The sequence below is a fragment of the Octodon degus genome, unplaced genomic scaffold (genome assembly GCF_000260255.1).
Source record: "Octodon degus isolate 3935 unplaced genomic scaffold, OctDeg1.0 scaffold00019, whole genome shotgun sequence".
In the NCBI taxonomy this organism is placed as follows: Eukaryota; Metazoa; Chordata; class Mammalia; order Rodentia; family Octodontidae; genus Octodon; species Octodon degus.
The window spans coordinates 15,716,215-15,742,697 of NW_004524595.1; the positions used below are offsets into that span (position 1 = coordinate 15,716,215).

A 26,483-nucleotide genomic window follows, 5' to 3' on the forward strand; every position below is an offset into this window, starting at 1 on the left:
TCAGGATCCCCCGGACCTCAGTCATCTCACTCACTCCCCGGGCCTGTGCTCTGGGTCTATTCAGGATCCCGCGGCCCTCGGTCATCTCACTCACTCGCCAGGCCTGCACTGTGGGTCTATTCAATCATATGATTCTTGTCCTTGCTTCTACTTAGATAGTGAATCAGTTGCTGATTTCCATATGTTAAACCATTCCCTGATCCCTGGAATGAATCCTATTTGGTAGTGGTATATGATCTTGTTGATGATTTGCTGCATGTTTTTCTGTTCACCAGGATCTTATGAGGGAATTTTACATCTGTGTTCATTAAAGAGATTGATTGGTAATTCTGTTTTTTAGTTGGATGTTTTTCTGAATTTGGAATCAGGGTATGCTTGCTTCCAGGAATGGCTTTGGAAGTACTGCTTCCCTTCAGTTTCATTAGTTTCTCCACTAATGTTTTTATAGAATTCAATAGTGAGTCCATCAAGATCCAGGCTTTTCTTAGTTGATAGTTTTCTGTATTACTCTTTTGATTTCATTAACTGATACTTATTTAAAAATGGTTTACTTTCATATTACATATAAATGTTTATGTATTAGGAACTTATCCATTCTTCTGAGTTTTCCATTTTATTGGAGTGCAGGTTCTTAAAGTAGTTACTGATAATCTTTCTGGATCTCCAAAGAATTTGTTGTGGTTTCACCTTTTCATTTCTAATTGAATGTATTTTGGTCTTTTTATTCCTTTTTAAAGTAAGATTGACTAAGAGTTTGGCTATTTTGTTCACTCAAAGAACCAACTATGGTTTGTTGATTCTTTGTATTTTTCAATTTTATCTATTTCTGCCCTGATCTTTATAATTTCCTTTTTTGTATTATTAGCTTTGGGCTTAAATTTTTCTTGGACCTTGAAGTGAATCATTATTTATTTGCCCATATTCTGTTTTCTTAGTGTGGGAATTCACTGCTGTAAGCTTCCTTCTTATGACTGCCTTCATCGTGTCCCACAGATTCTGGTATGTCATATTGGCATCATCATTTGATTATAAAAACTGTCTAATCTCTTCCTTAATTTCATCAGTGACCCATTGATTGTGCAAGAGGTACTGAATTTCCATGTGCTTGCATAGTTTCTCTGCTGTCTTTTGCCATGAATTGCTAGTCTCACGGCAGTATGGTCCAATAATATATATGGAATAATTCCAGCTCTTTTGCATTTATTTAAGCATGCTATATGAGCTAGTAGCATGTGGTCTAATTTGGAGAAAGTCCTGTGTGCTGCTGAGAAGAATGAGTATTCTGTTGTTCTTGGTTACAACACTGTAAATACATATTAGATCCATTTGTTAAAAGCTTTAATTTAGCTCTGATATTTCCTTATTTTTGCCTTGATCTGTCTCTTTGTGACAGTGGGGTATTGAGACCCCCATAAAAAATTTTTTTCTTTCTTTTTTTGATGCCAGAAATTGAATTCAGGACTTTGTGCTTTTCGGTCAGGCACTGTACCATTAAGTCCTATCCTCAGCCCATTAAAATTATGTTGGTGTTTGTGTTGTTGAGTGTTCCGTTCCTTCTATATTCTTTTTTTTTTCTTCTATATTCTTGATATTAATCCTTCATCAGGTGAATAATTTGAAAATATTGTCTCCTATTCTGTAGGTTGTTTCTTACTCTGCTCTTTCTTTTGCTATGCATAAGCTTCTTAGTATCAAATTTCATTTGGTCTTTTTGCTTGTGCATTTGGGGTCTTATCAAAAATATTCTGATATCTTAAAGTCTTCTCCTATGTTTCCATGTATGCCTAGTGGGTATGTAAATTAGTATAAGCATTATGGAAACAGTATGAAGGTTAAAAGTAGAACTGTATATGGTCCAGCAGTACCACTTGAGAGTATATACTCAAAGGAATTGAAATTAACATACAAAAGAGATACCTGTGTTCTCCGGGTTTACTGGGTATCAGCCTCAGTATTATCTAGGTCATGAGATCAGTCCAGGGTGCCCATCAAAGTATATACAGATAAAGAAAATCTGTTGAGTAGGTACAGATATGAGTACAATGAGATATTTTATTCAGCCATAAAAAATGAAATCCAGTTATGTACAGCAAAAGTTGATGAAACAGGAGAACCTTTTATTTAGTGAAATAAGCAAAATGAATAAGGGTTTTTTTTTTTTGGTTTTTTTTTTTTCTTCCTCGAATGCCTTCAGGGCACTTTTGAAATAAGCCAAATGAAGAAAATAAATACAGTACCATGTTTCCTCCCAAGTGGAAGTTCACAAAAGTTAATCTGCATATGAAATTATGATCTCTGCAGGTTGAGAAGGGAAAGGGGAAAAGGATTAGAAGATGGTTTGATAATGGGGCTACAACACAGTTAACGAAGAAAGATATAAGAAATAGCATTCATGCAACAAATAACCACTAGGAAGACAATATGCAATGTGTTAATTATTGAAACTGTCATACCAATTTGATTTGAAACTGTCTCATTGCTATTTGTCTCTCAGTAAAATTATGGAAAAAAAAGAAAGCATTCAGGAATGCTAATTACGGCGACTTGGTCAGTACATGCTGTCTGTGTGTTGAAGTATGCTGTACTTCATAAGTATGTAAAATTATGTGTTAAAATGAACATCTTTATGCTTTTTCATGAACATTTATGAAATAGGACAGAAAAGGCAGTATCAAGATTAATAATTTGGAGCCCGCGAGATAGCTCAGTGGACTAAAGTGCTGCTTAGGCAAGTGCAAGGACCACAGTTTGATCCCTAGTATCATATGCTGCGCCAGCCCCACCCCCAGAGTTAGGGTGTGGTGGTGCACACCTGTAATCTCAGCACTGGGGAGGCTGAAAGTAGGAGGATCACCACGAGTTCACGCTGTATAGTGAGACCCTGAATCAACCAAAGACATTTTTAAAAAATATTAGTAAAGCCCCCCAAAATTTGGGCTTTATAAAATAAAAATACTTCATCCAAAAATTAGATTTAAAGTGGACATGGTAGCACACATCTCTAATCCCAGCACTCTGCCAGTCTGAAGGAGGAAGGTTGGATGTTCTAACCCATCCTGGGCACTCTGATAACTTAAGACCTTGCCTCAAAATAAAAACACAAAAAAGAGCTAGTATTTCAGTGAAGAGGCTCTGGGTTCAATTAAATCCGTGTGTGTGTGTGTGTGTGTGTGTGTGTGTGTGTGTGTGTGTGTGTAGGGGGTGTAATACTAAAAGAGTGGTGAGGGAAGACAGAGCCTGGGAAAAGACGTCTGCAATCATATGTATTTCAAAGGACTCAGACTTAGGTTTGTTTAAAAATAATCAATATTAAGAAAAACATTGATGGGCCAGGGATATATAGCTCAGCAGCATATGTGCTTGCCTCACCAGATGCAAGGTCCTAGGTTTGATCCCTAAGGTGGGGGGCACCGAGAGAGACGGTGAGCATTTCTAAGTTGTCAGAAGGTCTAAACAGGGATCTCTTTAAGGTATTCAAATGTTGGAATAAGCACTTGCAGGAGTACTCAGAATTGCTGGTCACCCAAGAAGAATGCAAATGTGTGCCTCATTAGGTGACCAGTACACTCCAGTAGGTGACTTGAATGCAAGGCTGGAAGGGCTGTGTTGGTGAGGGTATCCATAAAACTGGGATGACAGTTTAATTGCCTAGAACTAATTTAAAAACCTATTAGCTAGCATCTGTTTAAGCATTTCTACCCTTGAGAAAAAACCCAAGGAACATGATTGCTTATTTCCTCAGGGATTGTGTTCTTGAAAAGAAACAAGTGTATATTTAAAATGAAATGTTTTAACTCTTAGAATGTGAAAAATAAATGAATATTATCACCTCAGGAAGTATACAAAAGAGATTGTTTTTAACTTTGTTAGTGGATTTCTGCTGTTCCTATGGACCCTTATTTAGTAAAGAAGAATTTTTAAAAGATTTTTAAATGTGTTTCAGCCCATTTCTACTTGTATTCTTCGGCTTGCATAACTCATCAAGTTGGTCCTGGGTCCTTTTATTTTTTCCCCAGTGCTGGGGATGAAAGCCGGGGCTTTTGCACAGATCTACAACTTCACCCTTTTAGTTTTTCTTTTGAGACAAGGTATTGCTAAGTTGATCAACTTGTGATCCTCAGGCTCCCAAAATGTTGAGGTTGCAGGCTTGTGCCACCATGTCTGCCTCAGTATAGACATTTCGTCATTTCATGAACAAGTTATATTCCTGTGGTTAGATCATAAATGAATTGGTTGCTAAATGAGGAATTTTATAAGTATGTACATTACAATATTGAGAACAAAGAAATCTTTAGGGGAAACTCCAGCTTTATGACTTTAGCTTTTATGCTCATAACTTTTTTTAATGCTCATAACTCTTATGTGCAGTATTATAATTTATAAAAGTATAAAACTAGCATGCACTGTACAGTATAATCAGAAATTGCAGTACTGTATAAATAAGGTATGCTGTACACAAAAAGACATTGAGGATTTATAAATAAGGTACATTGAACTGTTGGGAAGAAAAAAAAACATTTTAAGTCCAGTCGATAAAGAAGTGGCAAACTTGGGAATATATGTACGTTTAAAAGCCATATAACCACTAGATGTCGCTACAATTCAAGTAAGCAGTATCTCATGTCATTTCTTATGTTTGAGACAGTAGCAGCTTCAGGAGGACTAATTTAAATTCTTAATCTTGATACATAATGGTTGCTTTGCATTAGTACTCTTATTAAGGCTCTGGAGCTTTGGATATTAGATGACAGTAAGAAAAGTGTCTGATTTGATTGTTTTGAAATACACCAAAAGGTACCACTGTATAGCATACTTTTCCTGTAACATACCTCATGTGGAATACTTTTATAGCATTTCGTGTTCACTTTCCTTTGTTCTTACTGTAGCCCTAGTCAGAAGATCGTCTAAACACACACTTTTACCTGTGTTGCATTAAATTTCATTTGAAATTCATGATTCATTTTCTCCCCTCATTTGCCCATTGTCTTCAAGGTTCAGCCTGGAGAGGGAAACAAAGCTGCCTTCAATGACATGCGAGCACTGTCGGGCGGCGAACGCTCTTTCTCCACGGTGTGCTTCATTCTTTCCCTGTGGTCCATCGCAGAATCACCTTTCAGATGCCTGGATGAGTTTGATGTCTATATGGTATTGTTAAATTTTAAGTGCTTAAATTTGTTTGTTTGTTTGAAATATATTTTGAAAGGAAGCAAAACTTTCTTTAGTTTTACCCATAACAGGAAAGATACTGACCTGATACTTATCTGTGGGTTAGTGGTGAGGAAAGACCCTGGAGTTCTTTTTCTACCCTGCTGCCATGAGGCAACATCAGAGATCCTTGTCCTTCCCAGCCCAATGTCCTGAGACTGCCCAGTGCCTGACAGGCCTTCTGTCTTTAAGCCTCTTCCCAGCTAGGTTTCCCTGTTCCAGAAACATGTTCAGGCTCTTACCCGCTAACAGAGAATTGCAGTCAGCGCACCATCCTTATTTTAGCAAATCCAGTAGGTTTTGCTCGCCTTGCCTTCACACCACATTTCAGTGTAAGAGCATTGGACCCTGTGGCTACTCAGATTTGAGATGTAACTCTGCCATAGGTTACCCACATGTCTTTAGACAAGTGTACATGCATCCTTCTGGTCTCAGCTTCTTTATGTAGAAAACAAGACTGTTGGCATCTCCTGCCTCACAGTGTGCCATGGCTCACATGATGCCCTGCCTGTGATACACTTGTGTAGTGCGGCTGTGCAGTGAGTCTTCACAGATAGCAGTTCCTCTTCTCACTACTACCTGTCTCATTCTGCTATAACAGAGGTTGTTCAGTAAATATCATCAGTGATGCATATTTTAATATATTTGTTAAAGTATTTGGCACTGCAGACCTGTTCTCCATCCTTAGAATGTGTCATCGTAGTGGTTTCCACACTCTGCTTCCTGGCTGTGGCTGCTCTTTCTTCTCAGGCTGTCTGGCTCCCTCCCCTAACTCTAATGCCCTCCAGTGTATGAGATTTTCTTTGGTTGTTATGCATTTGTTCCTTTTCCTGGACACCGTACTCTCCTGCCTGTTCCCTGTACACGCACCACACATAGTCCCCATAGCTACTCCTGCATAAGGACATATACCATGCTGAGGTGGGTACTCATGACACACCCTGGTAGACATTACCTAATAGATGACCAGCATCTCAAACTCACATTGCATGTTTCTTCCTCTGAAAGCCTTTTTTGTTAATTTTCCTGCCTTTACTAGTAGCAAACTCCATTACCAACCAAATTGCCTAGCTCCAAAACAGGTTACTTCCCTCTTGACTTTTCCTCCTTTTATTTGTACGCTAAGCATGCTTTCTGTCTGCTCCTCCTTTGAGGGCTGCCCAGACTCTGCCCTCTCTGCATTCCCATTGCTGCTCTACTGGCTCCTGTGTGTTCCACACTTCCTGCTACTGTGATTCCTTCCCTTTTGTCGGCACTCTCAGGCATCCATCCTGCTGCTCCTTCACTTTGTCCTCCACTGATTTGGCAGGCTCATGTTTCTAAGATAGATCTGGTTGGTGACTAGTTCTTATGCACAGGATGAATGTTAATTCTTTTTTAGTAAATGAGGCCTTTTGTGATGTAGTATCAGCTCTTCCAGCCTTACTAAGCTGTTTGTCATTTTCCACATGTGGTGCCTTCTGCATTAGCTTGCCTTTCAACACTTGGCTCAGCTGTCACCTTTGTGGTGCTTTCTGTGGTCACCACACCTTGTCAGGATAAGGATCTTCCCAGAGATCCTTGGTATCACTTTCTATTAGCTCATTATTTTATATTTCATATTATAAAACATGTAAGGCATTTTTCTTTGTACAGTCACCTTTTCTCATGTCTGAACCTCCCACCAGACTGTAACCTTGAGGTCATCAGATTGCTTTCATCTTACTCGTGTCTCCTGCTGTTGAAAGCCTGTAATAAACACATAGCAAATACACATAAATCAGGATTTGTGCTTGGGGATGCTGTAAAGTCCTTCCTTCCCATCAGTCTTTTCCTTTGATGCCACTGCTAGACATAGGTTAGCAGTTTTTCTGAGCATTGCCTTCCAAGCTAATGCACAGGTCACAGAAGATGATTATCTGTTTCATCAAGTGTTTTTGTCCAGGATGCCATTACACAGTCTCACTCCCCACCTTGGATGTCAGATTTAATTCTGACCAGTTTCTTTGTTTTTCAGAAGATATATCCAGAATTGGGATCCTGATTTGGCCATCCATGCATGTTGCTACATAGTTTCAAATAAAACCTTTAAAGATGTGTGCATGCATTGGTCTGCAATTTCAATTTTCAGAATGTTTTCAAGGGGTTACAGGGTACTCTGATGTTTTGTTTTTTTTTTTTAACTCCAAATGTAAGCACAAGATCTGTTCATTTGGTTTCAAAAACTAGCTGTACCTAAACACTGTTTTTCTATACGTTTATCTGCTGTTTAACTTGTAAAATTCAAGAAAGTGGCCTATTAATTCAAGTTGATTTATATTGTGCAAGTTATAGAAAACAGGAAAGGCAGACCTTTTAAAACATTGTCCCTTAATCATTGAATTTGAGACACTTAGTACATTTGAAACCATGTACTTTGTACTTCTGTTACTATTCTGAGGAATTCAGCCACTGTGTACTAATTAGATTAATTCTCTATTAGTTCACTGTTCTGTATCTTTTGATCAATTATTACATGCATTTGAAGGAAGGGACCTTATGTACAAACATTTAGACTATAGCACTGACCCAGGAGATAAAATTACTGTTATTTTTCCTTCACAGTTGTTGATATTATCATTCTACATATGAATTTCTTGACACTCTCAGTAATGGTTGTAAATCCAGAGTTTTGTATGAGCCAGATGAATGCTGCTTTTATAAAACCATGATCGCCATAACAGCAGCGCTAACTTGCCTTTGTTCTTCAGGATATGGTTAATAGGAGGATTGCAATGGACATGATACTGAAGATGGCAGATTCCCAGCGTTTTAGACAGTTTATCTTGCTTACCCCACAAAGCATGAGGTAACTTTTTAAATCTTTGTGTGAATATATATGAAGTATATAAAAGAGAATATAAATCCAATAAAGCCTTAGTTTTTAAATGCAAATACAAAAATGACCAATGAAAAGAAAAGTAAGCTTTTTATTGCTCCAACAGATTTTTTTTTTTTTTTTTTTAAGCATTTGTTTGCTCATAGCTGAGATCCAGTTCTTTAGCAAGTGCTTATTCCACTGAACGATCTCCTCACTCTGTATCATGGCTACATAATATTGCATGCTGTACTCATGTACTTTTTTTTAATTTATGTATTTGGTACAGAGTCTCACTACCCAGCTCCAACTTGCAGTGATCCTCCTGTTTTCAGCCTCCCCAGTGCCGGGATTACAGGCATGCACCACTATGCCTGGTCTCTGTGGCCAGCCCAGTGCACGCAAGGGTACTGCATGTGGTACTGGGGACCAAACACCGGTTCCTGCGCTTGGCCTCGACAGGCACTTAGTCTGCTGAGCTATCTCGCTGGCCCATTGTAACAGATTTAGATCTTCTCTGGATATTTAAAAGTTTTGCTTATGGGGAGTGGCACAGGCGTCTGTCTGCCTGGCAAGCACAAGGTCCTGAGTTTGACTCCCAGTACCAAAAAACAAAAGAGTAAAACTTTTTCTTGTGTTATTTTCCATCTGTCGCTTGGGTAAATTGGCTGTAAGAGCTCTCTTCTGTTGTCATCAGCATTTATTGAATGCCTATAGTATATCAAGCACTGTTACTTAGAGTTAATATTCTGTCTCTAAAGTGGTCTGGGGATCTTATGGGGATTTCAGTTTGTGATTAGGAATATTTAGGTAACTCCTTCTTGGCTAGACAAGGGCAGAAGTTAGAACTAGTTGATGTATAAATCTCCCTTACTATATTTTTCCTCCAAACTGTGAAAATGTGTGAATTTTAACAGGAAGTTAATGTTTTAAATGAAAATAAAATAATTCCTTACTATTCATTGTATTTCTTCTAGAACTCTTAATGTTAGATGTATCCCCTGTTAGCAAACAGCAAGCTCTTTAGATTTATATCTTAATGAGGTGGTATTAGCTTTTTGGTTTTGGTTTTAGTTTAGTAGTGCTGGGTATTACGTCCAGGGCCTTGTACATGCTAGGCAAGTGCTCTACCACTGAGCTACTCCCCCTATAGGATTATTTTTAATGAATAAAAACTTTCTTAGAAATTTTAATAATTAATTTTGCTTTTTCTAGCTCACTTCCTTCCAGTAAATTGATTAGAATTCTTCGAATGTCTGATCCTGAAAGAGGACAAATGACATTGCCTTTCCAGCCCATGACTCGGGAAGAAGACAGTGACCGGAGCTGACCTGTGATTAACCTGAGGAGGGATCTGTGAAAGGAAAGAATTCTGACTATTGAAGGAAGTGAAAGGAGACTGGGTTACTCCTTTTATCTAGCCACAATAAAATGTGTAAATAAACCTAGAAAACCAAGTACAACCAACAGTTTAAAACTACTGTTGCTTTCTTTGAGAAAAATCAGCTTTATAGTGCCGATTTAAAGTCTTTTTGAGTTTGTTTGGTTTTGAGGATTTGGGTATTTTTTTTAACCATCTACTTTTATAGATTCTCTTTAAGAAGTAACATTTTATACATATGTACATGTACATACCTGTTTTACTTTGGGTTCATTTATATAATATTTTGTAAGGAAATAAAAGTTTGAGTACTGATTTATATTTAGTTTTGCTTTTCCAGAATATTACATCATATAGTTAAATGACCCAAGGTAGAAGAGAAGAGGGATTTCTCATTATGTAGGGTGGGTTGCAAGATGATGGTCCTTGGACAAAAACCAGTTTACAATAGATTTATTGTCTTGTTTTTTGTTCATTAATTATGAGGGACTTACACAAGACTATAAGTACACTGTAGTTCTTGCCCACAGGTAATTTTTAACCCTGTGGGGCAACTATAGGTTTGAACTATAACTTGTTATATTCCATCAGATTTAATATGCTCTGTATTTATGGTACACTTTTGAAGTACTGAGGTACTATCTACTCTGACATGTGTTCTTAGTCTTTTACTGTCCTCTGTCCAACTGGACACAGAGCGAAACAGTGATACAGCTTGTCCACCCTGACCTGCAGCACTCTGGCTGGGTTGAAAAACTCTCAGATTAGAGTCCAGGGCTCTCAGGTCCGGGCCGTCCTGAGAGGGCACGGGCCAGGAAGGCTGTATGTATGGCAGCAAGCAGGCAGCTGTGTGCCCCAGAGGCCCCCTGGGTAGCAGCACCGGAGGTCAACGTGGACTCAGCCTGCAGTCGGAGATGCTTACAAGTGTGCTGCATAGAATGACTAGATGCAGTTTATAGTAAAAAAATGAAAATGGGATTTATAAATTTTTAAAAGAAAATGTGAATAGAACTTGTGTATACTTTTATCTAGGATTAGTGCAGAACTTTTAAACACACTGAATACCAAAAGTATTACTTGTATTACTAGCAATAAATATTAGAATACATATTTATAAAATTGAGAAGGAAGTATGTCGAGACATACCTTAAGAGCAAGGACACTTACATAGTCATGGAGAAAAACTGGCTTTTGGTTGGGGAGGGCATCTAGATTGACATTTGTTATTAAATGAGAAAACCAGAAACTTACACTTTCTAATGTAAGAATTTATAGAAAGAACAAAATAGTGCTGAATGCTTTAAGCACTCCCCACCAGCCATACAAGGTCTGGATTTCAAGTTATAACTCATTTGTATCAAAACATTTTCACATCCATGTGCTTTTTCAAATAAAAACTAGAATTTACCATTTGCATAAATTTTACTAGCAAAGGAAGTTTAGTGTCTGAATTTTTGTGATGAGTTTGAATACTGTACTTAATATGAGTGAGAAGTATCTCATATCTGAGCATCTATAGAACTGAACATGATTTACTGCTTTTGCAAAGTTTGTTTCTTCCATCAAAAGAGAAAAATAACTGTCTAATATGCCCGATAGTAATATTAGGACATCATCTTCCTGCCTTTTTTTTTTTTTTTTTGTATTTTAGTAAGGATCTACAGTGTCTTGCTACGTTGATTGGATTTGTAGTGATTTGCCTGTGTTCAGCCTCCCAAGTGCTGGCATTACCGGTGTGCGCTACCACGCCGAGTCTCAATCTCCATCTCAGTGTGCCCTGGAGACGGGGCCATCAGGCAAGCCAGGGATCAAACCCCAGCTGCTGTGCCTGCCTAAGCAGGTGCTTTAATTGGCTGAGCTATTTGACTGACCTTGCTTTTCTTCTCTTTCTTTCTCCTTTCCCCTCCCCTCCCCTCCTCTTCCTTTCTTCTCTCTCCCTCTCTCCTTCCCTCCCTCCTCTCCCTCTCTTTGCTACTGAAATTATTAATTAGCACTAATGATTGAGGCATTGCCTTTACATTTACATTTTATTTATAAAGAGAACTAGTCTGCCAGAGGTTTGGTTTTCAGCAAAGTGCTTGAGAGTCCCTGCCCTTGGTGGCTTCCCTCCCCTACAGTTCTCATTTCAGATGCCAGTTTCCACCCTGCTGCAGAGCCTCCACTGTGGCCTTGTTGGGGTTTTCTTCATACTTCTTGTGGCTTGACAGTGTGTGTGTGTGTGTGTGTGTGTGTGTGTGTGTGTGTGTGTGTGTTTAAGGGCTGCCTCCGGTACGCAGAAGGTGTTGGGCATTAGCTTTGTTAGGAATTAACCCAGAGCTGGCTTCAGCAGCTCTCATCACAAAGACCCTCCTGGGTTGCCCACCCATCTTCTTGGTAGGGAAGGCACTGGCTGGTGCTGGGCCTCCCCGGTCTGCTCTCACTGTGTGGATGCTTGTACCAGGAGGTGGGACTGTCCCTGTCAGGCACCCTGGTATCTGAAATGTTTACAGTAACGTTTGCTTGGCCACAGCTCATTGAATGCGTGAGTGGGATCATGATGTGCCAGTCCCTACTGTCATTTAATAATCCTAAAACAATATTTTCAAAAGTGTGCTCAATAAAAAATGCTCAGATGAAGAATACAGTGCTACACTGTCCGGTGTAGTAGCCACTAGGTACACAGAGCCAACGGTTCTTCTGCCACACCAGGCCATACTGAAAGTGGCCTGTAACCACTGAAGGTGCAGATAGAGATGTTCCTGTTATCAGAAAATATCGCTGTCTCTTCACAGCGCTGTAAAGAGACCAAGTTGCCATCCTGTTTGTAACATTTCCTGAGCAGTCTTGGCCAGCTTTTCCTAAGGTCAAAAGGTGAGAGTTCGCCCCATTTTTTATTAATCAACACTAGTATACTTTTGGTTTGGAAAGCAGATGGCTCCTAATGGCTTCTCAGAGTTCGCCCCTCAGCCCACATTGTCATTGTTGTGAGCGCCGAGTCCTGCTGAGATGATTGTTGCAATGAGCATTTTTTGGAATGAACAAGTCTTTTGTTTAAACACTACATGCCATGCTGATTTTCCCTCTGGGGGCTGCATGAAAAGTAGGAAAGTTGCTATTTATTTATTTATTTATATATATATTTATTTATTTATTTATTTATTTATTTATTTATTTATTGCAGAACCGGGGATTGAACTCAGGCCCTTGCGCTTGCCAGGCAAACACTTATTTCTACCGAGCCATCACCCCGGCCCCTGAAAGTTGCTTTTTTTGTCACTAATTTTTTAAATTCCAACAGGCAAATCTAGAAAATTGTTGCTTGCTGACCCTTGATTGTTTTGATTTGTTATATTTCAATTTTATAATTATAAAATAAAAATTTGGGAGGAAAATCAAATGTTATAAATTTATTTGAGATATCTATTGACACCTTTTTGGAAGCCTTTGAAAACTCAAGCGAAAACAATACATTTCCATCTTTTTACTTTTAATAAATAATATCTCTGTATATGTAGATAGATATACTTAATGAAGTAATCATTTAGCAGGATTTTTTATACTGCATTCATCAAAAACAGCTCTTTCCAGATTGGTAGGATGCAAGTGAGGTAAGAATTAAGGCAAACCCAAAGGCATGCAGATGTAGTACATTTATACTTACTGGTAATACAAGCTTGTGTGTGGACGGACAGAAGCCAGGGGCTGCAGTATGGGCCTGGCCAGTACTACTGTACAGATAGCGACACAGCTCAGGATTAAGTTACATCACCGAGGGGTTCAGTGCTATTCTCATGTGGTCAGGTACAGCATTAGCAAAACAGGTACAGAGATCATGTAACTTTGTAGTACATTTCTGCCAGACTTTGGAGGATTATTTTTCATGAAATGATACTACACATATCACATTGTGGCAGGTTTTATATAATATATGCTTTTAAAATTCATTAGCAAATGACATTCTCATGCACACAGTGTTTCAAACACAAGAAGCAAGTCCATTGATAGGTAGTCCAAGCAATGTGTATGTGTGTGTTTGTATTTGTGTGTGTGTGTGCGTGTGTGTGTGCTGCAGACTGAGTGGAACGTTGAGACTGGTGCAGTCCATACTGTTGGCATTGGCTCATTTCTGAATGTCGCATTGCAGGAGTAATACAATGGAAGGATCGCTCTTTGCAGCTTCTTTGAACTCATCCAGTGTAATCTGGTCATCTTTGTTCTTATCCATCTTGCTGAAAATCTTGTCCACTCGCTGCTCAGGCGTGAGGCCGTCCTCATTCATTTTCATCATGATCACAGTGCCCACCATTTTGTAGATAGCCTTGAAGGAAAGAACATTGTTGACAATGAAGTAGAATCCCAGGAGGGTGGAAAGCAGCTCTCCCTCCCCTACCTCTGACAGCCCTGCTTAGCCTGTAGGGTGCAGCCTGTCTGACCCCAAAGGGGCTCAGTTCCTGTGCCCCAAGTACCCGTCACAACCTGCACTGCCTTCCCCAACCACACACACCTCACACTTCATTACATTAATGCTTAGTCTTCCCCATTGGCAAGCACATCTTAAGAGCTTGGGAATCATGTTTCTCTCATTTTTGTAACTTCAGGGCTTGGCACAATGCCTGGCCTATAGTAGGTAATAGGTAATTCAATAATATTGATTGGATTTTTAAATCTCTTTAATTGACTAGAGCTTAGCATTAGGAGAATTGGTGTTGGTGAAAGATAAAACGAAGCAAAAAGCGGACAGTAAACTTTACACCTGATAAAGAATTTGAAATTATTTCAAAGGATGCAAGTTTTCAATGAGCAAGTGATATAGTCGGATGTGTGTGAGTCTTGTGGCCAGTTAGAAATATTTTGGGTGATTTTAAGTGTTCTGGCTGAGGCAGTGGACAGAAAGATTAGCTCAGTAGGGAGATCGAGAATCATGGGCTAGAAACAGGTTCAGGGAGGAAAATGATAGGTTCAGTTTTAAATAGTTTGAGCTTGTCCAGTTGACAGCCACCAATACTGGCCTTGGGATGAGGGAAAAATGTGATTCCAACTGATAAGGGACTTGCGTTAAACAGTCAAACCAGGCATACCATCTAAACTGACCTGTAAAAGATTAGTTCAGGACAACTGTGTGGATTAGGGACTGTAAGTCGAACAGTAAAAAAGATCCTAATTATTTAGGTCATATTGAGACTCATTTACCCCATAACTAACTCAGTATGAACATTTGCTAGGTGAAGGAAGGTTCCTTAGAAAAATGCCATCAAGGGGGCCGGGGAGATGGCTCAGTAGAATAAGCACTTCCCTGACAAGGACCTGAGTTCAATCCCCGGTTCCACCAAAAAACAAAACAACAAAAAGAAAAATGCCTTCAAAAGATAGAGGTCTGTCTACACAAATACATGCATGAGACTTCATAGCAACATTATTAACAATAATTCCCAATGCTTGCCTACTGATAAATAGGTGAAATGCTATGGATCTATCTATAAAGCGGGATTGTATGCTAGCAACAAGGAAGAGACGCTGATAAATGCTACAGCTTGGATAAAAATCAGGAAAGAATGTGCTTGCTATTGGCAGACATGAAGGCTGTGTACTGTGTGGTGCTATTTCTGTGGCATGTCCAGAAAGCCAGGTCCCTGGAGACAAAGTAGAGAAGTGGTTGCCTGGGTCTGGCCTAGCGTGGGATGTGGGCCTGAGGAGCCTTATCATTGTGGCCTGACTTGGACGAGGGAAAGGCAGACACTACCTTAATGCCTGGAGTTCAAAGACACAAATGGGCCATCTCTGCATGAGCTTTCTTTCTCACTTTGTCCTTTAAAAAGATGAAATCACAAGGCCCTAGCTTCAGCAAGGGATATGAAGCGATCCAATCCCTTCCGAGCACTATGAATAAAGTCAAGGAGTAAGAAAGGTAGTGAGAGACAAACACCTGAGGTCCAACTGGGCCTCAGCCAGCGAGTGGGAAATGGTGCCATTACGCACCTCCAAGTGATCCTCTGTGTCTTGGACAATCTAGGAAAGACGTACCAGTGCAGAATCTGTCCTGCACCCAACATTGACAGAACCTGGGTGAGGGCATGCTAGCCTTGGGAGGAGGTAAGGACCCGCCTCCATAAACTACACCGTCCTCTAGGACAGGCACTTCAGGGTGGCCCAAGCATGTGTCCAGATGTTTGGCATAATCCCCCAAACAGGTGTCCTCACTGGTGATTCCTGGAGAATTACACCTAAGCATTGTCCTCACTAACAAGGATCATCTGCCCAGTACCAGATGACTTGAGGTTGGACTTGCCTTCTCCCACTGGCAATGCCCTACTTCCCCACACACCTGTTTCACCCTGCTCTCATGGCCTCTTCCCTCTCTGACCAACTCCACTAAAACTACTCCTGACCTGCTCACCAAAGCCCTCCAGACTGCCAGATACAAATGCAAATGGCTGGTTGGTTTACTCCTGTCAATGGCCTATGGCATGACTGCTCATTTCTTCCCCTGAAATATTTCCTGCATTCCCAGGTAGAATTCCTGACTTGCCTTTTTATACTCTGATCTTATTTTCTGGAATCCTCTTTTCTGCTTGTATCTCTTACAGAGTTATCTTTTAAAAATTTTTTAAGTGTTTAAAACCTTTCATTTATTATTTGGTACAGGGTCTCAGTATGCAGCTCAGACTTGTAGTGTTCCTCCTGTCTCAGCCTCCCCAGTGCCGGGGTTACAGGTGTGAGCCACCCCACCCAGTTTTCGGGGTCCTTACACTTGCCTGGCAGGTGTTTAGACTGCCAAGCTCTCTCCCCAGCCCTCTTGTGGAAATATCTTATATGCCTTTGTTACCTGAAATACCTGAATGAGTTCCAACATGCACAATATTGGCTGCTATCAGCCAAACAGATCTCAGTGAATGCTGAGATAGTCCTCAAGACCCGGGGATGACCACACGTAGTTGGTAGGAAAGCACTGAAGAAAGTCTATTCCTCACCCATGTGCAGAGCTTGGTAACAAACATGGTAGATAAAATCATCCTAACCCATATGACTCCTAGCAAACCCCAGTACCCGAATAAAGACAATAACACACAGCAGAACATTTAGAAGGAAAAAAATATTACCAATAACTGGGTATAAAAAGTCAGTCCACAAGTCCTCCCATGATAGGACAGGCCAAGCTAGAAGGGAGATGAGGAAGAACTAGGAGCAACCCTCAACGAGGTGGGCCTGGTACCTCAGAAGGCTGTCCCAGCCTTACAACCAGGCCTCCACACGCTCCCATTGACCACAGCCAATCGCAGTGTGCCACAGGCAACCATGATGGAGCAAGACCAGAGCAAATGTGTGCTATAATGACATTTAAACACAGACACAATTCATCCACGGCCCTGGAATACCCAGCTAGCATGAGTGACTGCCACTTCACCAATGACAGTGACAGCCTGGGCTGCTCTGCCTGCTGCAAGATGAGTGCCCGGCCTAAAAGCCCCCACGTTCTGACAGTACCCACTCCACATGAGCCTCTGCTTGCCTGAACACTGCAAATCACCTTCTCAGAGCATGGGTGCTATAAAAGCAAACACCATCCGTCTTCCTGTCCTCCGTGTTTCCTCCCTACAAGCAGTAGGGAGCTCCCTTGTGCACTGCGGATTGTGTGGTGTGTGGTGGTCTTCCATTGGTTTTGTGCATTGACAAGGATTTGTGAGGAACTCAAGGGAGGATGGGATTGGTCATCAATGGAGGGAACGGCAAGTCAAAGGAAATAACTTGGGAAAAACCTACTGGATGGGAAGGTCACCATGGCCAGAGAGGAGAGTGGACTGTGGAAGAACGAAAGACTCAGAGTGGCGAAGTCAGCCACACTCTTGGAGTGCTCATGCTGCGTGCACTCTCCCACCTACCTGCCTGGAGGTGTGTATTTAATCAAACGGAATAAATACAGATGAGCAAGATGCTAGTTTACTGGCCATGTGGGAAGAAGGGGGCACACTGAAGACATGAAGAGGCAGGTGGAGGAGAAGCAAGCACAGATGGAGACGGTGTGAGTGGAAGGACAGGCATCAGTGCTGGTGTTGCAGGGGAAGGTGGGGAGGCTGGACAGCAGCAGGAGCAGAAGGTTTGGCTCCATGGGTATGGACTGCTGTTTCTACCATTGGCACTAGCTTTTTGTCCACACTCCCTAAATTTCTGCCTGTGGAGTCTGAGCAGGCCGAGCCCCACCATGAATGGAACACTTGGCTCCCGACCACAGTGGGTGGCACATTTCTGTTGATAGGCATGGTGGCTGGTACATGAGTAGGCCAGCCTGCCAAGCCACTCACAGAAAAAGTCAGTCATGCAGTCACAGACTTCCCAGTGCCTGAAGAACCAGGCCCAACTCTGGGTTCCAGGAACCCAGCAAGGAGCAAGATTGTCCTCATAGAGTGCACATTCTGTCATGAATTCTTTTACCCAGATAAGTGAGCAGCAATTCATGCATGGGAGAAAGCCTTGTCTAGGTGTTTGAAGGCACAGCTGGGTAGGGTGCAGGGAAAAAGGCCTTGCTGGGAGGTGGGGCATCAGGGGGCCCAGGGAAGCCTAGGCTGACCAAGCATGATGGAAAACCCCAAAGGCCAGTGCAGCAGAAGGAATGGGGGCCAGGCTTGGAGCTGCAGGCAGAGGAACCCCAGAGGCTTACACATTCAACTGGGCAATAGTGATGGGAACCCAGAGGAGACCCCAGAGCCACAGAGTGAGGAAGAGACTACCTGGCCTAGCAGGGCAGAGTTAGACCAGGGACCTAGAAGCCAACCCAGTGAGGCCATTGGTCCTCAAGTCTTCTGCCAGTGGAACCCTTGGCATGAGTGGGTAGTGGGTTCAAGTGCATGCTGCCACCCACAGGAAGCAGGTGCCAGGGCAGGTGAGGAGACCCAGGCCCCAGGGCAGCCAGTGTGCAGCCTGCTCACCTCAATGATCTCCAGCATCTCCACCCGAGTGATCTTCCCATCGCCGTCGAGGTCATACATGTTGAAGGCCCAGTTGAGCTTCTGCTCAAAGCTGCCCCTGGAGGTGATGGACAGGGCGCAGATGAACTCTCGGAAGTCAATGGTGCCGTCGCCATTCTTGTCGAAGGTACGGAAGGCATGCTGTGCAAACTTGGAGGCATCTCCATAGGGGAAGAACTGCAGGCAGAGCACAGTCAGAGGTGGGGCAGGTGAAGGCTGACCATGTCCCTGTCCCCAGGTACCCCGGTCCCCAACCTGACTGGCTCTGGGATCCTGGGGTGGGGGGCAGCTTCTGAACATCTGAGGGGCTGTGTCTGGTCCCTGGTCCCCTTACTGTTTGGCTCTAATTCCCTGTGCTGCTCTGGGCTAAGCAGCTTCCCTCCCCAACACCTTCCACTATGATGTTCCCACCTTGCAGTCTGCTAACTGTGGACTGAATTTCCTGAACCATGGGCCAAATCCAACCTCTTGTCTACATTGTGCAGTCACCTACTAAGAGCTAATATGGGCCCCACTTTATGCTGGGCAAGGCTAGAGACCTGCGATGTGGGGGTTGGGGGACCCACAGTCAGCAGTCAGCGCACTGTGGCCTCGCACCTAGTTTGCAGCTCCTCTGTCCGTCTCCCCAGGGACAGGACGGAGGCAGGCAGGAGGCTAGATGGCACCCAGCACCAACTTCTTGCTCCTCTGTGCGTGGAAGTCCAGGATTACTACTGCTTGGAGCCAGGAGGTCGCCTGGACCTGGGTTCTTCTCCCACCTGCTCCCAGCCCAGCCCATACTCCTCCCTTGCCCAAGTTCTGCTTCTAAATTCTTTTTACAGAGACTTTTTTTTTTCTTACAGAACAGACATTTAAAACCTGTTAAAAATAGAACATGACTGAGCTTATTTTCCAGAGACATAAAGAGACGTCATCACAGAGCCAGCAGTCACCAAGGGCATGTAGGCGGCAGAGTGGACCTAGGAGGAGACGGTAGCAGACACCACAGGGAGATTAGACCTTGGGGCTAGTCGGCATGGCCTTGGATAGGAGGTAGGCCTGCTCCAGGAGTAGGTAGTTTTGTACACCGGCTAGCACATGGACCTCAAAGCCACCCAAACACACAGAACCAAATCACGTGCTGCTCTAAGCACAGCAGGAGTGCACACATTTCAGGGTGTGAGCTGGGCACCTGTGAGGTGCTCTCTGGTGTCGAGTTCTTTCCAGAGTCCTGCTGCTGGCCAGGGGTATAGGCTGCCCACCTCTGCCTGATGCCCTTTGTGTGTTTGCGCCTGGCCATCTCCCTTCAGGTCATCGATGTCTTTTGCCCCGAACATCCTGCTCTGGTCCTGCTGCCCCTCTCCCACACCCAGGAGCACAACGGGAGGAAACATCCTCCCAGAAGTAAAAATGCATCCTTCCATATAAGGACTAGGGGTCTGGACCTGACATCAGGCCAAGGAGCAGGGAGCCTTCTAGAGCAGGGGCACTGAGTCACTGCTAGACACTGAGGTCTGGTCTAGGTCCTAGAACCAGGCAGTGGATCACCCCAAAACCTGCTGGCCAAAAACAGCAGCCATCATTGCTTTATCTCAGAAAGTAAACATTAGAGAACCAGGGCTCTTCTCATGAGCCAGGGCAGCCTCCTGTAAGCTGTGGTGGTTCCCTCCCACAGCACATCCACCTCAGCCTGGCTGCCTGTTCTCAGCACTCCTCACAAGGCACAGGGCCCCTGCTCATGTGCTGGGGACTCAGAGATCAGCACCTCACAGCCTGGTGCTCTAGGACCATGCAGTCAATGTGGGGACTGAGCTGCTACTTGCTGTGTCCCTTACTGGTAAAAGCTAGTGCACAGGAAGCAACCAGGCCTCACTGAAGCTCAGGCAGTGAGGGTGCAGGGCGGTTGTGGAGGAAATCCAGAAAGAAGAAGCTTCCCCCCCCCCCTTTGAGCTATCCTGCAGGATCCACTCAGCCCCCAGTGCTACCCGGGGGTCTGGACCTGAGGGCAGGCTGCAGGTGCAAGTGTAGAATGGAGCAATTTTGTACTTGGAAAGTTCTAATTCGGCAGGTTTGGTCTTTCCAGACCCTGTGAAAGAAGGGCCTTGTCCTTGGAGGTGGATGCTCTTTGTGAAGTGCCCATCGGCCACATGGGCACGGCTCCAGGAGGAGCTGGGACCTGAGAACTGATGCCGGAGTGGCACAGAGCAGGCCCGGGCAGACTCCCAAGCCCTGCCACTCATCTCTCCACCAGCCTTTCTATACTCGGGACATGAGGCTGGGGCACTATTCCTCCTTCCTGCAGGTTTCTGGCAGTGTAATGTGTCCACTTTCTTTTCACAGAATGCTTTTAAGATAAGGGATATGTGACAGCCTCTGCCAAAAATAGCTGGGCACCTGAAGTCAGTGTATAAAAAATTAATTTCAGCTTGAAAATCCTTGAGAGAAAAATCAATCCCAAATTTCGAGCTTTAGAAGGTGCATGCGTCTCACAGATCTGTTTACTGACTACCACAGTGTGCGTGCTCACCTACAGGGGCATTTTCCTGAAAACCTGCCCTGTCATGTCCTCAATATTTTAATCTTTTTATTTATTTGGTACAGAGTCTTGCTATGCAGCTTGGACTCATAGTGATCCTCCTGTTTCAGCCTCCCCAGAACTGGGATTACAGGTGTGCGCCACCACACCTGGTTTAAAAGATTTCTTTTTTTCTCTTTTGGTACCAGGAATTGAACTCAGGACCTCGTGCTTGCCAGGCAGGCACTTATGCTGACGAGCCCTCTCCCCAGCTCCTCAATATTTTAAATCAGCCAATGTCCCCTCTCTGGAGGAAGCAGCCCAGATCCAGATGAACCATCATGGAAGAATGAAACCATGTCACCTTCAGGCTCTAGGAAGAAATCAGCACCTTGAACTCTATTCATTTCTCTTGGAAGACAACAGGGCCTGGAAGCACAAGTATTTTTCATAAACTGGGTGAAAATTTGTTTTGTTTTTAAAATTCAATATATTTTTCTCCAACTCCAGTGTTAAATGCTGACATGAAAGTGACATTTGGCAGAGGCGACAGCTATAAATATTTTAATATACTGGACAGCGAGAATGTTCAGGTTGAACAGTCACATCTACCTGGGCTTATAAAATATGTGTTCTCTCCTTTAGTTCTACAAGAAGATCTGGTACTGTAAACTGCATCCTGTGAGCCATCGCATTCCCGGCTGTCTGCAGCAGAGGAGGACTGAATGCAGATCTTTTTGATTATTGCTGCTACCCCTTAACCGAGTGCTGAGGAAATAGATCCTCATCCACAGTTGATGAAGTGTTATATAATTCTTGGCCTCCACTGCCTCTGGATTAGCGAGTCTCCGCTGCATTTATCGCCACCTTCTGGCAGCATCCTGCACTGCATGGAAATTTCTAACACGATGGGGGATAATGAGAGGATCATCAATTCAACTCAACAAACATTTATTGAGTAGCTACTATGTCAGCTGCTGTGTTGTGTCGGTAATAAAAATAGAAGACAGTCATAGAGCAATAAGAACAGTGATGGAAGTAGATGTTAATCAAACCACTACAGGAATCAGTATAAAATTCCTGTGATAAATTCTGTGTATAGACCAAGAGCAAGAGGAATGGGGATGACATTATGAGTTTGCAACTTAGACACAGTGTGTGGCTCACCCCAACCCTCACATGCAGATTGTTGAAATCGTGGCCAAGTTTTGTAGTGCGAAACTGTCAGAGGCACACAGATCTCCATTGCCTGCAACTGTGCTCCACATGCCTCTGTCCACACACAGTAGCCAACCAGCAGGCAGAAGACACAAAGGCTGAGAAGCACCTGAGCTCTTTCTGCCCAGCGGGCAATAGCCTTCTTTGCAGCTCAAATGAAGAAGCTTCTCCTAGGGGTGGAGCCCTTGCTTCTCTTTCCAGCATCTCTGGGTCTTCCTGAGAGGTAGTGAGGGATAGACGGACACCTACATCAGCCCTCTCCCACCTGGGCCACCTGCCTGGCACTGAGGCTGTGATGATGGAAAAGGCGAGGTCTCCAAGCACTGGGCTTCCCTGACTGCATCTCAGGATGCTAATTCTGAGGGAACATGGAACATTTCTGTGAGAGTCTCTCCTCCCTCCCAAATCCCTGGCATTCCAGAAGCCTCAGGGATGAAACTCAGCCCAACATGAGCATGTGAGAGGGCCCAGGCCACCCTGTGCCCCATGACAGCTGGGATGGCAGCAAGCCCATGCGGAGGATGGTTTCCCTTCCTGACCCAGCTCCAGGCTGGAAAGAGCCTGTGATGGGAACAGAGGAAGAGCCTGCTCCGCTTGGAGGGTCCTGTTCCTAGCCCCTGCAAGACACGGCAGTGTTTGGGATGACCTCGCTCAGCCCACTCTGTTCTCTGTTCTTGAATGCCATGAGACCCACGAGCACAGCACACCCCTCCCTAGCGGCAGGGGCTTCTGCAGGTCATCCTGGGCCCTGGGCTCCCCAGCAGCTGAGTGACGATTCCCCTCATGTGGCCACTGCCACATGATGTGAGTGATGCTCACACAGCACAGCCAGCTCCACAGTCCCCTTGAGATGCATCTCAGCCGAGCTCCTCCAGGTCGGGTCTTTCTGGAGGCTATCACTTGGAGTCAAGTGCCTGGCGTAAGGGCAACTACTGCGGTGCCAGGTGTGCCCAACCCTACTAGTACTGTGTCAAAGCCCTGGCCCTCACAGCATTGCTGCCTGCCCACTGCAGTTTCCCTGCCCTGCAGACAGGGCCCTGGACTTCCTTTCTCTGCTCCTTGAGCTCCCTGGGCCCTGGTGTACCTCCTGGGCTCCTGGAGGGGCCTGGGGCTCTCACGCTGGGGAACCTGCTCTCTGCTCTCAGAAGCAGGACTTGCTTGACCCCCAGGGAAGCCCCAGCAGCTAGGGACTCATCACACCTCCTGCCTCCTTGCCTGGAGCAGGGGCCCTCTGTCACGGAAAGGTCTCTGTGCAGCCAAGGAAGCAGGCAGGGTCTGCGTGCCCTGTGCTGTGTGGCTTGCAGGCTGAGTACTGGACATTATTGTCCAGCTTTTGGCATCCACAAGCCATGGTCCTTCCTGGGGCTTTGATGGCCTTTCTTGTTCCTGGGTATGGTGCATGCATCACCCTCGGCCCCTTGCCTCTGCTCGGAGGAATCTGCCTGGCTGCTGCTACTGCTGGCAAAAATGTTTGTTTTCTGCCCTCTGCCCAGGTAACTATTCATTCTTCTGACCTTAGCTCAGTCTTCAATTTCTCAAGAAATTTTTTCCCAAGCCGAGGTCAGACCTGTTTGTTACACACCAGGTCCCTGGCACTGTCACAGTCACGAAGGGGCCGCTTCCTAGACTGCGAGTTGGCTTGCTGCCCTGGCTGGCGGCAGGCTGCACAGGTGGGCAAGGAGCAGCTTGACTTTGCCACAATCCCGAGGCCCTGGGCTGGGCCAGGCAGCAGGAGGTGCTCAGCAAGCTTCAGATGCAGATGTGACTCAGCACAACTGGTCTTCTTCCTGCCAGCAGAGAGGGGTCGTACAGAGCCCCCAGCACTGCATCCCTCTGCGTCCTTGGTGTGTGCCCTCTACAGGGTGTGGTCTCCACCAGAGAAGGGTCACTGGCCACTTGTGGATTGTTATCAATCAGTTAGACACTGTTTTAAGTTCTTTCTCCCATTGTAATTTAATTCTCATGACAGAACTACATGGCAGGGGTGAGGGGGGTATAGCTGAGCGGCACAAGTGCCTGCCTGGCAAGTGCAAGGTCCTGAGTTCAATCCCCAGTACCAAACCCCACAGCCCACCAAAACCACGTTACATGGTGGGGCTCCAGAAGAGCAAGTACACACCCAGAGGAGCAGCGAAGTGCTCAGCTGAGGCCTGAAGCCTGAGGCCCCAGGCTGGGGGCTCCTGGGGAGGCGATTGCGCCTTCCTGCTCCCAACTGTGAAAACTGAAACTAGGATGGAATATTTTGCAGTGACATGAATTATCAGTTCTTACCAAAGTGGACCACGTTTGCAGATGTTTACAAATTTCTCATGTTTGCCCCTGTCGTCAGAGCGCCTGCAGACCCAGCACCTGCGACTTTTGGGAAGTCATCCTCCCCGCCAGGTTCTGCAGTGTTTTCCAGTGTGCTCTGGGCCCCGCGGGCTCTGGTGTCCTGCCCTCGCGTGGGGACTTTCCCCCAGTGCTAGGCCCAATGTCCTGTTGCTAAGCCGCTGGTGCACACTGCAGTATGTGAAAGCAAGCCCTCACGGTGACAGAAGCAAACCCTGGTATGCCAAGCCGAGTGTGAGTGTCTGTGTGCACGTAAGCGTGTGCCTGTGTGCACGTCTGTGCATGTGCATGCATGTGTGTACTTGTCTGTGTGTACGTGCATGAGTACGGATGCACCTGTGTGTGTGTGTGTGTGTGTGTGCACGTGCACGTGCATGTGAGGGTGCCAGAGCAGCAGAGCAGAGCCAGGTCTTCTCAGAGGCTGTCGCAGGGGTAAGGTTGGGCCAAGGTAGGCTGAGGCCCACGGCGGCGCTGAGCAGGATGGCGGCGGTGAGGGAGCCCTGTTCCCTGTGCCCGGACACCTCACGGTCATCTCAGGCGACTCTGACCTGGGCAGGGTAGGCACTGTGCGTATCCACTGCTGCTCCCTGATAGTCCTCCAGGACCCCTCTGAGATCATGGGCTGGGCAAGGAGAGCCCAAGGCCCTGGTGCCCTTGAGCTGCACACCAGCCTGCAAATCAGCCTTGGTATTGCTGTGCACACAAAATAAAAGTTCAGAGCCTGTTTTGTCCAGTTATGAAGTGACCAGAGATGCCTGCCGCAGAGGTGCCTGGGCTTCGGCTGGGCCACAAAGCCAGAGCCCAGCACACATAGATCCTGCCCTGGCTTGCGCAGGAGCTGGGTGCCAGCCCTCCGCACCTCACGCTCATGTCCTGTTGCCAGGACGCAGTGCCAGACACCTGACAGAGCAGCTCAACAAAGCAAGCAGGAAGCAGGGGTGCCCAGGAGCCCGGAAAAAAGACCAGACCTTCCCAGTCCCACCTCATGACCAGACCCCACCTCCAGACAGAAAGTCTGCTCTGCCCCTCCCAAATCTCCCACCTAAGAGCATGAGTCTTTGGGGGGGGACATTCTGTACCCAAACTATTATGTCCCTCCTGCCTTCCTGTATCCTAGAGCCAAAGACATGCTGCTGACACCAAGGCCCTTCTGGGCTGGGGCCGTGAGAACCCCTCTGACTTCCTTCTCCACCCTGTTGAAGGCACTCCAAGCCTGTCGCTGGGCATCTACCTTGGGAGGCCGCAGCAGCTGTGGCACCACTGTCATGGTGTCTGCACATCTCCCTGCGCTCTGCTGGATGCTCCAGAGCAGGGAACACAGTCCTAGGACAGGGCGGCTGCCCCAGAACCTCTCCTGGCTAATGACCACATACAGGCGGCCTCCTCCCGTCACACACAGCTTGCTTTCTACTCTTAAAGTAAATTAAACAAAAATAAATAAATAAAATAAAATAAACAAGTGGTCCTTTAAAATACTGATCATTGCATTTTATGTTTCATAATTCTTCTCCAAAGGGCAGTCTATTCAATGGATAATTGGAGGAAATTCATTGTTTATGTTTTAAAAAAAGCACTTTAACAAAAATAGCATTTTCCCTGCCTCTAAAGATAAAACATATTTATGAAGACAAAATTTAAAACACAGCAGTTGAGGAATAATAATGCAAAACTCTACCATGGCTGAAGAGCCATTATTAACAACGAACATCATTCCCGGGTCCATCCATGGACTCAGCAAGTATTTACTGAGTGCTGCTAAAGTTTCCTACGTAAGGGACACAGCAGGGCCCACCCTAATAAAGCCTGCCCACCACTGTCTCAGTCACTTTCCTGTCACTGTGACAGAATACCTGACATGTGCCACTTAGAGGTGTACAGCTACTTGAGTGAGCGCGCGCGCGTGCGCACACACACACACACTTTCCTGTTAGATTTATTCAGGTGGGTATGGTGGCACTTGCTTGTAATACCAGCACTCAGGAGGTTGATGTAGGAGAATGGCTGTGAGTTCAAGGCCAGCCTGGACTACATCATGAGTTTAAGTCCTGGGTGAACTATACAGCAAGATCCAGTCTCAAAAAA

General features: G+C 44.9%; 2 protein-coding genes across 8 annotated transcripts in view; one reads left to right on the top strand and one right to left on the bottom strand.

The window, feature by feature from the left end:
• Positions 1–9,639, top strand: part of Smc6 (structural maintenance of chromosomes 6) — a 93,216-nt gene extending 83,577 nt beyond the window's left edge. For all 6 annotated transcript variants that reach the window (XM_023710946.1, XM_023710945.1, XM_023710948.1 and 3 more), the window contains 3 exons: positions 4,993–5,145; positions 7,935–8,032; positions 9,257–9,639. In XM_023710946.1, coding sequence (XP_023566714.1) covers positions 4,993–5,145; positions 7,935–8,032; positions 9,257–9,371 — 366 coding nt within the window. In that variant the 3' untranslated portion in view covers positions 9,372–9,639. The remainder of the gene's footprint in view (positions 1–4,992; positions 5,146–7,934; positions 8,033–9,256) is intronic.
• Positions 9,640–12,755: 3,116 nt separating this feature from the next.
• The window catches only part of Vsnl1 (visinin like 1), a 129,367-nt gene continuing 115,639 nt past the window's right edge, over positions 12,756–26,483 (bottom strand). The window contains exons 3-4 of one of the 2 annotated variants that reach the window (XM_023710973.1): positions 18,323–18,538; positions 12,756–13,719 (exon numbers count right to left, since the gene is read on the bottom strand). In XM_023710973.1, the coding sequence (XP_023566741.1) occupies positions 13,522–13,719; positions 18,323–18,538 (414 nt within the window). In that variant the 3' untranslated portion in view covers positions 12,756–13,521. The remainder of the gene's footprint in view (positions 13,720–18,322; positions 18,539–26,483) is intronic. The other variant, XM_004627491.3, reaches the window with a different exon arrangement.